Source organism: Conger conger, chromosome 17, assembly GCF_963514075.1.
Source record: "Conger conger chromosome 17, fConCon1.1, whole genome shotgun sequence".
Classification (NCBI taxonomy): domain Eukaryota; kingdom Metazoa; phylum Chordata; class Actinopteri; order Anguilliformes; family Congridae; genus Conger; species Conger conger.
The window spans coordinates 16,020,420-16,034,685 of record NC_083776.1 but is presented as its reverse complement, the minus strand read 5'-3'; the positions used below and the strand labels follow the sequence as shown (position 1 = coordinate 16,034,685).

General features: G+C 44.3%; 1 protein-coding gene across 1 annotated transcript in view; it reads right to left on the bottom strand.

The window, feature by feature from the left end:
• Nucleotides 1-5,209: 5,209 nt before the first annotated feature.
• The window catches only part of LOC133116558 (integrin alpha-4-like), a 28,876-nt gene continuing 19,819 nt past the window's right edge, over nt 5,210-14,266 (bottom strand). The window contains exons 18-28 of the mRNA XM_061226242.1: nt 12,508-12,658; nt 11,619-11,717; nt 11,128-11,204; nt 10,708-10,797; nt 9,957-10,038; nt 9,703-9,810; nt 9,488-9,613; nt 8,416-8,541; nt 8,138-8,233; nt 7,562-7,681; nt 5,210-6,723 (exon numbers count right to left, since the gene is read on the bottom strand). Coding sequence (XP_061082226.1) covers nt 6,634-6,723; nt 7,562-7,681; nt 8,138-8,233; nt 8,416-8,541; nt 9,488-9,613; nt 9,703-9,810; nt 9,957-10,038; nt 10,708-10,797; nt 11,128-11,204; nt 11,619-11,717; nt 12,508-12,658 — 1,165 coding nt within the window. The 3' untranslated portion in view covers nt 5,210-6,633. The remainder of the gene's footprint in view (nt 6,724-7,561; nt 7,682-8,137; nt 8,234-8,415; nt 8,542-9,487; nt 9,614-9,702; nt 9,811-9,956; nt 10,039-10,707; nt 10,798-11,127; nt 11,205-11,618; nt 11,718-12,507; nt 12,659-14,266) is intronic.

Here is a 14,266-nt window from a genome sequence, read left to right as displayed (position 1 = left end):
AGTTTACCTTCCCAACCAAAATATTATTTGTCAAACTAAATGTTTAGCTAATGATGCACCTGACTAAAGTTAATTACTGTTGTCAAGTAGTGAAATTAAATAAAATCTGCCTGTCTAAAAACTGGCAAGGGAATATTTGCATGAAATGGTTGGCATTTATATAGCGCCTTTATCCAAAGCGCTGTACAATTGATGCTTCTCATTCACCCATTCACCCATTCACACACCAACTGCAATTAGCTACCATGCAAGTCACCAACCAGCTCGTTAGGAGCATTTGGGGGTTAGGTGTCTTGCTCAAGGACACTTCAACGCAGCCCGGGCGGGGGATTGAACCGGCAACCCTCCGACTGCCAGACAACTGCTCTTACTGCTTGAGCCATGTCGCCCCACTGCACTGTGTATTTGCTCATTCATAACATGGACCAGCTAAAAGGGACACTGCAGTTAGAAACAGCAAACGGCTCTGATCAGCAAATACTTTTTTTCTGGGCACAAAATCAGAAATGAATTCCTCCCAAAAGAGCCTAGCTAAAGGTGACACTTTGAGAGCTTTCAGAGCAGTCATCTGGCAGTTGGAGGTTTGCTGGCCCAAGCCCTGGGTGTGTCAAAGTGAGCAACCCTCAAATGTTCTCCTCTGCTCCCGAGGAGCTGGTTGGTGCCTTGAATAGCAGCCAGTTACCGTGAGCGTGTGTGTGAATGGGTGAATGAGAGGCATCAATTGTAAAGTGCTTTGGACAAAAGGACTTGGGGCTCATGAGATAAGAGCAGTCGTCTGGAATTTGGAGGGTTGCCAGTTCAAGCCCTGTTCAAGTGTCCCTGAGCAAGGCACCCAACCCCCAATTACTCCTGACAAGCTGGTTGGTGTCTTGCATGGTAGCTAATCGCAGTTGGTGTGTGACTGTTTGTGTGAATGGGTGAATGAGAAGCAGCAATTGTACAGCACTTTGGGTAAAGGCGCTATATAAATGCTGACCATTCACCAATATTTAATCTCCAGCTTTTAGTCTCTGTGGTAGAAAAGAGGGCCAGAGAAATGGAGACCACCATGGTGTCAAACGGGGGCCTGAACACTGAGGGGAAACCATAGATATACCTCCAGGGCTTCCTCCAGAATGTCCCCCACACCATGCTCCCAGGAACCCCCCAGGGCACCCTCAGACACCTGGCCTGGAGTCAGAACGGCAGGGTGTTAAAGTCGGCTCTCTATCCTGGTATATCCTGTATATGTGTTACTGGGGTAACGTCCCGATATCAGGTCACTGGATCAGCTGATGTCTGGTTGAAGTAGTTGGAGATAATGCTGGCAGGTTAGTGTGTTTCCAGGCCACTGGGCTAGTGCAGGTTAAGTGCAGATTCTTGAGGGGGGTCACTTCATCCCCAAATCTGTGGAAATTTGCATCAGAGAGCCTTGACTGTCGCACTCCCCTGCTCTGTATAATGGGGACAGAGCTGTGTGTAATTTCTAATATCAGAGAATGTTCAGAGAATGCACAGTTACCATATGGATTCTCACACTCACCTGTCTGAGTGTGCCTCTTGACAATACTGAATATCCAGCAACCACAAGTTTTTTTTGTTGTTGTCAAATGAGTGTCTTGAATAGATTGATTGTATAGATAGATAGATAGATAGATAGATATACACTCACCAAGCACTTTATTAGGAACATTTTTACTTTATTACACCTATTTATTCATGCGATTATCGAATCTGCCAATTGTGTGGCAGCAGTGCAATGCATACAATCATGTAGATACGGGTCAGGAGCTTCAGTTAATGTTCAGATCAACCATCAGAATGGGGAAAAAAGTGACTTTGACCATGGAATGATTGTTGGTGGCAGACAGGGTGGTTTGAGTATCTCAGAAACTGCTGATCTCCTGGGATTTTCACACACACGAGTTTGCAAGGAATGGTGCAAAAAAAGAAAGAAGAAGACAGAAACACCTTGTTAATGAGAGACGTCAGAGGAGAATGGCCAGACTGGTCAAAGCTGACAGGAAGGTGACAGTAACACAAATAACCACACATTATGCAGCAGTGGTATGCAGAACAGCATATCTGAACACACAGTGCATCATAACTCTGAGTGGATAGGCTACAGAAATAGAAGTCTAAAACATGCCTAATAAAGTGCTCGGTGGGTTAAGAGAGATATGAATAGATAGACTACTGCTATCAATCAATCAATCTATGATCCAGACCACAGCGCAGTGACTGACACTGATGGGGTTAGCAGCCATTCTTACTCAGGTAGAATTAGCACACAGGCAGGTTATGTTTGTCACCATTTTTCAGACTCAGACTGTAAAACACTAATGCAGATTAGCCCATTTGCAACCTGGCCTCATTTGCCCAAGCATGCAATTCAGGTCCATCTGTTAACCTACTTAAATACCTGCTTATGTATGGAGTGTAATGATGGCATGCAAGAACTGGCAACAACAAAAATGATCACATGCACACACCCACTGAGAAACACACATTATTTGCCAAAATATGGACAAAAAAATATATACTTTCATCATAAATGCAGCACTGAAGGATGGTTTCAGTACACCCTGCTTCTTCACCCTCAGGTTTGGTTTTTATATAACATCATTAACTTGTTATTATTGTTCAATGTGATCTGGCAGTATGGCAACCATTAACCATGCACTCTATTGATATTGTTTGGAATAGAGATAAAGATAATATATATATAGAGAGTATTTTTGCATACATTATTTTTCTGTCTTATCCCAGCAATGCACTGGGTATATTTGACCCAGGGTAACAGTTCCATCGATAATAACAAATAAACAGAACACAATGCTGGCAAATGTACCCATGAACAATGTCACACAGGAGACACTGAAGAATATATAGAACATTTGTAATTATATTGCATGTGAGACCAATTTGAATCTTTTAATAGGCACACTATTTTAGTGTTAGTCCTCAAAGCAGACTGAGAGGATAGTGCTTTAGATGCTTTAGGGCTGCCCAATCCAGTTCCTGGAGATCTACCATCCTCTTCAACCCTAATGTGACACACCTGATTCTACTAATTAGGAGCTCAACAAGGCCCACTGTCCAACCTTTTACGGGGATTTCCTTACCCAGTAAAAAATTATGTATTATTATTATTATTATTATTATTATTATTATTGTCATAATCCTAATCCTAATCCTCATTGTTATAATTATCTGTGTGAATTGTCCAAACATTAGGATTAAAATGTCCAATCACAGTCCCTGCTAAAATATAAATATGAATCAGTAATCGTACTTATTTTGACAGTCAATCAGATATAATTTATACCAAGGCTGCCAAACCCCATTTCTGGAGATCTACCGTCCTGTAAATTTTCATTCCAACCCTAATAAAGCACATCATATTCACCAGCTTGTTGAGCTCCTAATTAGTAGAATCAGGTGTGTCACATTAGGGTTGAAGTGAAAACAGAGGATGGTAGATCTCCAGGAACTGGATTGGGCAGCCCTGCTTTAGATGATTAGGGTGATGAGCACACTTCTCCGCTAGGCTTGGGGTCGGAGGTCAGCAGTGTCCCAGAGGTGAAGGGTCACTCCAGGTCATGACTGGGGTAGGGGAGGCCTCTGTTTCGGAATCCCTGCTTGTTGTTCATCAGCGCCCCCTTGTGGCTCAAAAAGTAACAAGGACAGAAATATAGCAGCAGCATCTTTATAGTGTTTTTATACGACATAAATGGCCTCATCTTTAAATTCCTTATAGAGTAAAATTATCTTAACTTATATTGTTATTTTGGGAAAAAGGTCCCACAACAAAACAGAGATTTTCCTTCTTGGATGCTAACAGCATTTGTGACTGGTGATTGGTACTGCCACTAGCTGTAGCGCTGATTTGCGAACACTGGCAGGTATGAGGACAGCCATCCTGGCCTCCCCTGCAGCTCTCTCAGAACAGCAGAGACCCGAGGAGACCCTGCTGTGCCAGCTTGACAATTGAGCTGTTCAAGCTGGTCATGGGCTGATCTAGCTGGGTAAGAGCTGGTCAACCTGCTAGTGATGGTAGCTTGTCTGAGCTGGTCAACCTGCTAGTGATGGTAGCTTGTCTGAGCTGGTCAGCCTGCTAGTAATGGTAGCTTGTCTGAGCTGGACAACCCCCTGGTGTTGGTAGCTGGTCTGACCAGCTACCTGCTAAAGCATCAGCTTGAGGTGGTCAAACCATGTGGAGCCCGAGGCTGGTCTGAACTGGTCAACCAGCTACCAGCTATTTCAAAACCTAGTTTGAGGGTATGGCTGGAGTTCTGGAGGGGAGATGTAAGGGGTATGGTTGAAGTGGTAGCTCAGTTGCCTAATCTTTTAATTAAGCAAAAATCACACTGTTAACCATTATGAGATCTGTGAGATTTCACTCTGACACATTCAGCCTTCCTGTGACTGGCTGCCTGACAGCAAGCCAGTCACAGGAAGGCTGAATGCGTCTGAGTGAAATCTCCCAGATCTGATAATGGTTAACAGTGTGGTTCCATCCTCAGCTTGAAACTGAAACTGCAGGCTCAGTTCTGTTACAGAGCATGATAGCTCAGCTGAATTACGACTGAATATATATAGTTGTATTAAAAATGGCACACACATACACACACACATGTAAGCACACACACACATACACACTGCCAGACACACTTGCATGCACACACACACACAAACACACACACATAGCCACACACACACACACACACACACACACGCACGCACACACACGCACCCACATACACGCACAAACACAAATGCACAGGGACACACACACTGCCACAGGCACACAGACAGACTCGCACGCACACACAAACAGCCGCTCTGGAGATCGCATAGACACCATCCAGGTGCATTTCTGTCCTGACTTGGCTTCAGTGATGTTTTAATGGAAAGAGCAGTATGTTGAGCTAGGCCACGTGGCACTCTTTGTTTGAATGCTGCAGTCACACGGTTTCATATCTCATCCCCGGCAGCTGGGACCGAGGCTGAACATTCTCCATTTCAGTGCAGCTGTGATTAACCGGCCTCCTGTCTCACACCTAACCAACATGAACTAAGTGCACACACAACGCCACACTTTTCACATAAATAACACTAATAATAATAATCTATAGTGTAGCCATTTACTATAGCGCTATTTCTTTACGCAGAAAGATGACACATTACTACTTGAACTACATTCAATCTCACGCATTTCTGTGGAAGAAACTTTTTACACACAAGTTTATTTTTCAGAAATAATAGCTTTTAACACACGTACAAAAAATAAAACAATTTCTTGAACACAATGTAGAATGTGCTTTTTTGTAAAAAAACTAAACAAAAGGATGACCATCTTCATCAGGTGTCAGAACCCTAAAATGGCAGCACATTATCACCAGCAGGGAAGCAAGCGTGTTCAGAATCCCCCTCTGCAGAGACTGCTGAGGGCTCGGCATAGCAATCCATCAATCAATCATTCAGCCTTGGCTCCACCCCCTGGGCGGGGCTACCTGCGGGTCTGGGAACCAAAATGGCTCATACATCCAGTGCATGGTGTGGTTTACTAAAAAAGTTTCCCTGCAATGCATTTAAAGTTCACCGGGCTGAATCATTCGTGTAAATGCAGCTGTTCGTCTTGCTCGTTCTGCTGTTGTCCTGTAAACCGGAGCCTTGCTCTAGTTTTCGGGGTGAACCGTGGGAGACTGCGAAGGAGTGTGAAAATTTGCTACATCCTGCTGCTCTCAGGCCCCGCCCGCATCCTCGCTTTGCAACTGGCGCCATTCCACCTCTGACATCACCGTCCTGACCTCTCGGTTAGCGGCAAAACCGCAACTGCTCCAGCGGGGCTCTAAGAAAAGCGTGCAACGCACTGATATGGTGTCATAGGTGCAAGCTCGGCTGAAAGAATCCTGCGCAGAGCAACAGGAAGCAAATACTTGACTCAGGCAGGAAACCAAACAAGTTTTACTTTCTGAGTGCGGTTTTCAGTTCAACCCGGAACCCTCTTCGGTTTTCACGAGGCACCAAACGAAAACATTAAAACAACAATAGAAACAATAAGGTGAAGGCCTGTACATAAAATGCACTTCTATATAGATGCCTATAAATACACATATATATGCTGTACATAAATATATTCACAAATGTATTTATAGACATGTATACACAAGTGAATTCAGATTTGTGATCAGGGAATCAGCAGTGCACTATTTTACAGCAGACACAATCAAATATGTGCTCTCACATCTACATACCAAATGTTTCCTAGATACAGAATGCACTTTCAACACTTCCTGGTGTATTTCTTCAAATAAAATTCACCTTGAGATTTAAAACATCAAGTGGCACTGAAGAACATCCAACACATCGATTCAAGAGATAAAGTGCGCGTAGTCCTGCTGACAGAGAACCAGTTCGACTCATCAGAGAGGAGTTCCTCTCCTTGCTTTGTAGCCGTAAAAACATTAGAATATCCAATGTTCTCATAAATATCTGGTGCTGTCATATTTTCTGACTGTGGGGAGCTTGTCAAGGTCCAGCAGGCCGGCATGTTGTCCCTTGAATTTCCATGGAGGCTGTGAGAGTGACGTTAGCGGCTCTCTCCAGCGTGGGGGGCGGGGGAAGGGGGTGTGATTCGGGTGGACTCCATTACGAAAGGCTTTCGTTTTTTGGCACGTAGTCCCAGCTGTCCCTATGTGCCTCCTCCTTCATCTTATACCCCCTCTTAAAGAAGCCCACCTGCGAAGGGACAGAGAGTGGGCTTAAACACACAGCACACAGAAAACATGCTAAACACACTGAACCCGCTAAACATGCAAAACAAGTTAAAAACCCCAAAACATTCTCAAACACATGACATGCAAAACATGCAAAACATACGATACACACTACACAAGCTAAATATGCTAAACATGCTCAAGACACATAACATGCTAAACACCCAAATATGTATTTGCCTCATTATGGCTTCCTTGACTTTCATTGGCACAACTGAATTTCAATTACTTTCATTTCATGTTGACAATCAGCAATAGAGGAAGCCTAGAATGAAGGCTAGATACTAAAAGCTTTCTTGTACCTGCACTAAGGAAGTGATTGAATACACATAACTAATCTGAAACAGCTAAGCCAACTATCCAATTACATTTGGTCCAATAAAATGGAAATTTCACCATCAACATTGCTGCCCCAGGTCTCTAGATTCCAGTCATAAACGGAGTACAGTTTGGATGTCTCGGTTTGTTACCCATGCAAGAATTAAATGTAACACTAGTTTTAGTGTTTTTTGTAGAGATACATGCGCAATCACAGAAGCTGGGCTATAACAGCTTCTTTTTGGATAACTTTTCATACCCCATCACAAACGATAAACCACATTCTCACAGATAAAGTTGTGAGTGCTGGCTGCCACTACAGTCACACTAACAAATGGGTTTTGTATTGACAGAAACTTACTTTTAGTCTATTCATAGAACCATTATTCACACATGGGGCTATGTCTGTGATGCAGAAGGCCTAATTCACTTATAGCTGGGATGTGTCTGTGTCAGTGTACTGAGAGAGAGCGGAAACGCACCATCCAGAGGCAGTAGATCACCAGGGCCAGGATGAGCACCCCGAGACCCAGACTCACGGCCGTCACAAACACCTCCACCCCTTTCGTGGGCTTCTGGTTAAAATGGCCTTCCAGATCAACCTGCAGGGTGGAGAACGTGCAGGTCACATTTAAACATGTAGAGGCACTTACTGTGCGGTTAGCTTACACGCTCATTCACACCCACCTATATTCACTTACACACTCATTGACACACACCTACATTCATTTACACGCTCATACCTGCACTTATACAGTTTAGACTCTCCAATTACCAGGAGGAAACCCACAGGGACACAGGGAGGACATGCAAACTCCACCCAGAAAGGTCCCAGCCGAGATTCAAACCCGGGCCTTCTTGCTGTGAGGTGCTAGCCAGTGCTCTACCATGCTGCCCCAAAACATAATGTGATGTGATGTAATATAATGTGACAAAGAGGTAGAATTGATTGTGGAAAATGGTAAACAGTTACACCGAGAGTGTACAGATACATTATAGTGTATGAGAAATGTATGAGTGAACCCTGCCATCGGCCACACAGCGGGACTGGCACTTACCGTAGTGAAAGGGTTCTCCTGGATGTACAGGTTATACGGATCTTCCCTGGGCATTGCTATGGCGCTGCTCTCAATCACCATAATCCCTTGCCTTCCCTGGACAAAAGAAGAAACATAACAAGGCAAATTTAGATGGAGCCTTCATTGGAGAAAATATGAACAAGGTGAATTCCTGCTTTAAAGATCTGTGTGCTTTGCTTACAAACACACGACAAAGGAGTGCACTATGGGATGGCTGGGGGGGGTCTCCGGCGTGGAGGCTAATGGGGGACCCTCACCGGGGACACCTGGAGGACCGCAGGGTTCAGCTCCACCTCCATGTGAATGGTGGCCTCCTTCCCGATGTCCAGGTCTCCCAGCTTACACACCACGTGCAGACACTCGCCGTCCTCCTTCATACAGTACTGCAGCACACAAACACAAATCACATCTTTACCCCTGTAACTGGCACAGTGCCTTAGCAGGGTGAGCCACACAGCATTCCTGTCAAACACACATGTCACTCCAAGGTCAGGGGTTAACTTCAGAGGCCTGTTGCAACAGCTGTGAATAAGTAAGAACTAAACTAGCGGAAATAGCTACTACATTTCAACTTAGTTGAGCACACAACTAAAATAAAGCATGTTGCACCACACAACATACAGTAGCTAGAACATAACCCTATGTATAAACTAAATATTTACGCAGGCCCTTGACCAGGTGCAATTGATAACTTTTCAATGGAAGACCGATTTGAATATATTATATAATTGCTTGAAATCCTCATCTGTGCCAATGTTATGAGTATATGAGTATAAATATTACAGGCAACCCCTTTGGTGGGAAGAGGCAAGAGTTTCTCCATTTATAGCCTAGGGGGAAATTGAGAAGTGTGGTGTGCAGGAATATTGGCTGCTGCGGTTACGGGTTATATCCATTGAATTGACTGACTGGATGACTCATCATTTTGCATGACTTTACAAAGAGCGTATGCCCTACTATCTAAATTTTGTGTTCAGGACACATGGTGCATGTAGCTGCCTGGCTGTAAACTAACTTACTAGCTACCAAACCTCTTGTGTGAGCTTTACGTTTCAAGTTAAGGGAGAACTTATGAAAAGCAACCCTACCCAGGTTTTTACACAGGTGTGTGTGAGCCCTCTCGTAGTGCTGTGCACCTCTGTCCCAGATTCAAGGAAAATGACTAACAATGACCTCAGAAGTCATTCTGTTTGGTGTAGAAAGATGAGATTTTGTATGCATATCTTAAAGGCATCATGTACATATATTAAGTACATTCTAAGGACATTAATGGGCTAAAGTTAAACTTCCGGCCAACACGACATCCCACTGTGCAAAGGGAGCATTTACCATCCGTCGGGTCAGGGTCTTGGAGAAGAAGAAGACCAGGTCTTCGATGAAGCGCGGTTTTGGGACGGAGCAGTCACCGCTGGGCTCTCTGGCTGAGTCGGGAGGGTAGCACCAGCCCATGGAGGACTGCAGAACACGAGAGGAAGAGGAGGGTCACTGGAAGGTCACCGGATCTGTTACGCACACACGGGTTTAAAAAACGATTACTGCCGTACCTGTATTTCCACAATGTTATGTAACCGGTAAGGATGCGGTACCAAGGAGTTTGGAATATCAATTTCAACTTTTGCGTCCAGAGCTCTGCTAGGGCCGGCATTTAAAACCTGTAAGTAAAGAGCACATTAAAAACGGAAATAAAATTATACAAACACAGGTAACATAATAAAAATACACAGACTTAAGTGAAAAGGTCGACAGACAGGTTACTAATGCGAATATCATCTGCGTTCTTTACCTAGCTCTCACTTACCTTGAAGGTATAGTTGAATCTTTCAGTATAGCAGGCAGAGTCATCGTGCTCTCCAAAAATAAACGCCGTTGGAGAGACAAAGCTACAGGCGAAGAACAGACAAAAAGATGAACACTGAGGAACAGAAATAATGAATGGAGAGAGAAAGAGACTGAGAGAGAGGGAGAGAGAAGCGAATAACAAAAAGATAATAAAGAACAGAGGAAGACTGAACAGTTTTGGGGTATCCTCCCTACTCAGATATCATAGCTCCACCCCCCTCCACACAGCTGCAGAAGGCATCACTCACTGCTACAGCCCACAGGGGTTAGAATGACTGTGCATCTGAACCAGGGCATCGGCCCTGACCGCAGCAGTGGGTGGCATCTGTGGTTAAACCCAGAATCAACCAACCTCTCCATTTCCTCAGCATGCTGGTTTTAGCCACTCTTCAAGTACATTTTACATTGATAGATCACTTTTTAACCCTTTTTGAACAAAAAGATAACTTTTTGTTCTTCTTTTTGTACCCCAAAACTCAATTAAGAGTTCAATTAACACTATATTTTAGTGCAGAATATAATATATTAAAAATAATATAATAAATATAACCCCATATTCCGGCCATCAAACAAGTCTAACTGAAATGGGAGCTGCAACAGTGCTTGTTATTCTGTTTCATTCACCAAGATTTCATCCTAAGAGTCACCTTTCATCATGCAATCCAGATTACTGGCTAAAGTAATGAGTTACCGAAGGACTAATTACTCACCCATGAACATTCAGACCAATCCCATGTCTCAATGGTAACGTTAGCTGGGCAAAGTTGTCATGGAGAAAGTCTTCCTTTTCGTAGTTGTCACTAAGAAAGGTAAAATATGAGCCATTTATTTTAGGAATAAGAAAACGGTCTGAATTTACATCAACAGCACAATTGTACTCTTCAAAGACGCATCAGTTAACCCTCCATGCAATAACTACACACACCGAGCTGTGCTTTTACCTGTTCTCTTGTCTAAAGTTAAAACACACAGTGTCTATATCACAAGTGTCCATTAAACTGCCCATACCCTCTCAGGTAACCTTCAAAGCCCTTTAACGACAGCAGGATATGAGTCATGAGACGGTCGGTCCAGCGCATTCTAATGGCCTCTGCTGAACCGGCCTGTAATCACACAGCCTGAGCGCTTACCAGCGAGCGCTAACCGTCATGTTCAGGTCCCCTGCGTTACTGCTGTGGTTCACATCCATCAGGAAGCTCATTTTCAGCTGAGAGAGAGGGAGAGGAGGGGAGAGGGACAGAGAGAGGGAGGAGGGGAGAGAGAGACGGGGGGATTGTGTTATTGTTAATATATTCAAATGTACAATTATTGAGAAAAATCAAAAAATTGTTGTTGAGTTTTTTGTTTGTTGTTGTTCCTCCAACAAGCCTTGGCAATACAAATGTACTGATTTGTCATGCCAATAAAGTGTTTGGAATTGAATTGAGAGAGAGGGAGAGAGAGAGAGAGAGGGAGAGAGATTGAGAGGTCAAGCAGGGTGACCACAATGTTCTAGCATCTGGCCGGTTTCTGAATATGTTTGGAAAAGGTTGAGGAGTTTATTACAGACAGATGTATTATGAAGACAGTATGAAAGCGTTTATTTTTGAGCAGTAAATTGTGAGTGAAAGGCTGCCCGTACTTTGTCCATGCTGCTCATGTACAGACTCCCCACACTGCAGTCCATCCCGACCGGAACGTTCTCCTCCTCTGCTGCTCTGCACGTGACATGCCGTTCCTCCTGGAGAACAACGGAGAACTCAGGGTTAGGGTTAGCTACCAGCACTCACCCCATCGCTGAGCGACTGACACCAGCACTCTCCCCTTCTCTGAGCTACAGACACCAGCACTCACCCCTTCTCTGAGCTACAAACACCAGCACTCACCCCATCGCTGAGCGACTGACACCAGCACTCACCCCTTCTCTGAGCTACTGACACCAGCACTCACCCCTTCCCTGAGCAACAGACACCAGCACTCACCCCTTCTCTGAGCTACAGACACCAGCACTCACCCCTTCCCTGAGCGACTGACACCAGCACTCACCCCTTCTCTGAGCTACAGACACCAGCACTCACCCCTTCTCTGAGCTACAGACACCAGCACTCACCCCTTCCCTGAGCTAGACACCAGCACTCACCCCTTCCCTGAGCTACAAACACCAGCACTCACCCCATCGCTGAGCGACTGACACCAGCACTCACCCCTTCTCTGAGCTACTGACACCAGCACTCACCCCTTCTCTGAGCTACAGACACCAGCACTCACCCCTTCTCTGAGCTACAGACACCAGCACTCACCCCTTCCCTGAGCTACAGACTCCAGCAGCCTGCCTGTCTGTCTTTGAAAATAAAAGAAAAAACTATTTTCTGCCAGTTCTGTGTCTGCGCTTGGTTCCAGAGATTGTGCACATGACACAGACTCACACACAGAGACAGACAGACAGGCACACACACGCACACAGACAGGCACACACACATACAGATACACACGCGCACACACTTTGTAGGGAGGAGCAGTGAGGTTCTTACTGCATTCAGCACTTTAATGAAGTAGAGGTTGCTGGGGTAACGCAGGTGTATCACAGGCAGAAAGGCATCATCCCCCGCATTGACCAGGGTCACGTTGAGCATGATGGTCTTCCCATTCCCCAGCGCGAAGTAGGACAGGTTTCTGTGGGTCCTGCACGAAAGAGGGTTTATCATAACGTGATCCATCCATACATCTGTTATCTGATGGTATAACTGCACCGTATCACTCCTCTGGCAGAATGTTTCTACACGTTAAATGTGTCACACATGAAACTCAGCCCTATTCAGGTCCCTTTGGAAGCACCAGTGAAACCAACAGGTCACTGTTTCCCAGAATGCACATGCAAAACATCAGGCATCCAGGGAAATGGGAGTCCCCAAAAGCTGCTCAAAGATGAAAATGGTATAGTGTATCACACAAGATTATTAGAGGAACTAAAACCTCACTGAGCTGTCAGCTCAGGAGATTAACGCGGGTTTCAGGTGGTTCAGGAAAGTTGGCCCGTGTGCTGGTTGTGTTTCCATGGCAATGAGGGACTTACCAGCCTGTTGGTTCTAAGCTCAGCTTCTTGGAGTGTTACATGACTCCTCTAGAGGTCTTGCACACATTTACTTTAGTGTTTTTCTCAATGTTCCTCTAATATGCCCTCATACATTTTCCCTTTGTGTACAGTGCAGTATTTGGACAGTGGTACAATTTATGTTCTTTTGGCTCGGTAATACAGCACATTGGACATAAAATGAAGCAATCAATAACAAGGTTATAATTCAGACTGTCACCTTTAATTTGAGGGTATTAACATCCTTATCAGGTAATCGCTGTAGAAATGACATCTTTTTATACATAGTCCCTCCATTTTAGGGGATCAGAAGTAACTGCACAGTTGGCTTTTTTTGATTAGTCTGGTGGATTCAATCGCTACCTCTCTACCTGATTTTGTAGCTCATCAAGTGTAAAAACAAAATTTCAATGATACCCCTTTTACCATGTTCAGGCACATTTCCCTTCGACACAACTCTGCTAAAGAATCACAAAACATTTCCTGTGCTAATGACCTGAAAGCTCATGCTTTCTGAGAACGGTACTACTCAACTGCCTGTGTGTAAAATTATCCATTTTAAGACACGTGATTTTGCCTTTCATTTCCTTCTTTTGCTGAGTGCCTCCTGTTCACACGCTTTGGCCCATTTCTGAACTTCAGGGCTCCGGGATTCTGTACCTCAGTACAAAGCTCCTTGGAGGCAACCAGCACAAGCAACATTGTTTGTCTGTTCAACATGATTAACACAGGTGATGAAGGCTGTACCTCTGTGGTTGAGACAGCTTGTACTTGACAAACAAGACAAGTTTTGAGAAAGGAAACCACATCAGAAAGGTGCCAAACTTTAATTTTAAGAAATCAGATTAACATTATGAGAACAGGAAACAGTGTGTGTGCAGAGTGTTCCCTAAACCCCGGCTGCCAGCTAAATGGCAGACTATTCATGTGTAGCTACTCTATGAAACATAATTATATCTTTAAATATATATAATGGTATCTGTAATTATAAAATCAGTAGCCAAATAATATTGTTCGCTGCTTTGTCACAAGCGCTAGCTTCATGTATCAATGTAACATTAATTTATGTGCTCTCTTGGGTAAGAGGGAAGTGCCTACTGCAGCTCTGCGCTGACAGCTCGTAGTTTTCTCTGCGAACGCTATGTAACGTAGTCACCTAATCACAATCAGCGGTGAGTCTGTTGTATTTTCTGTAGGCT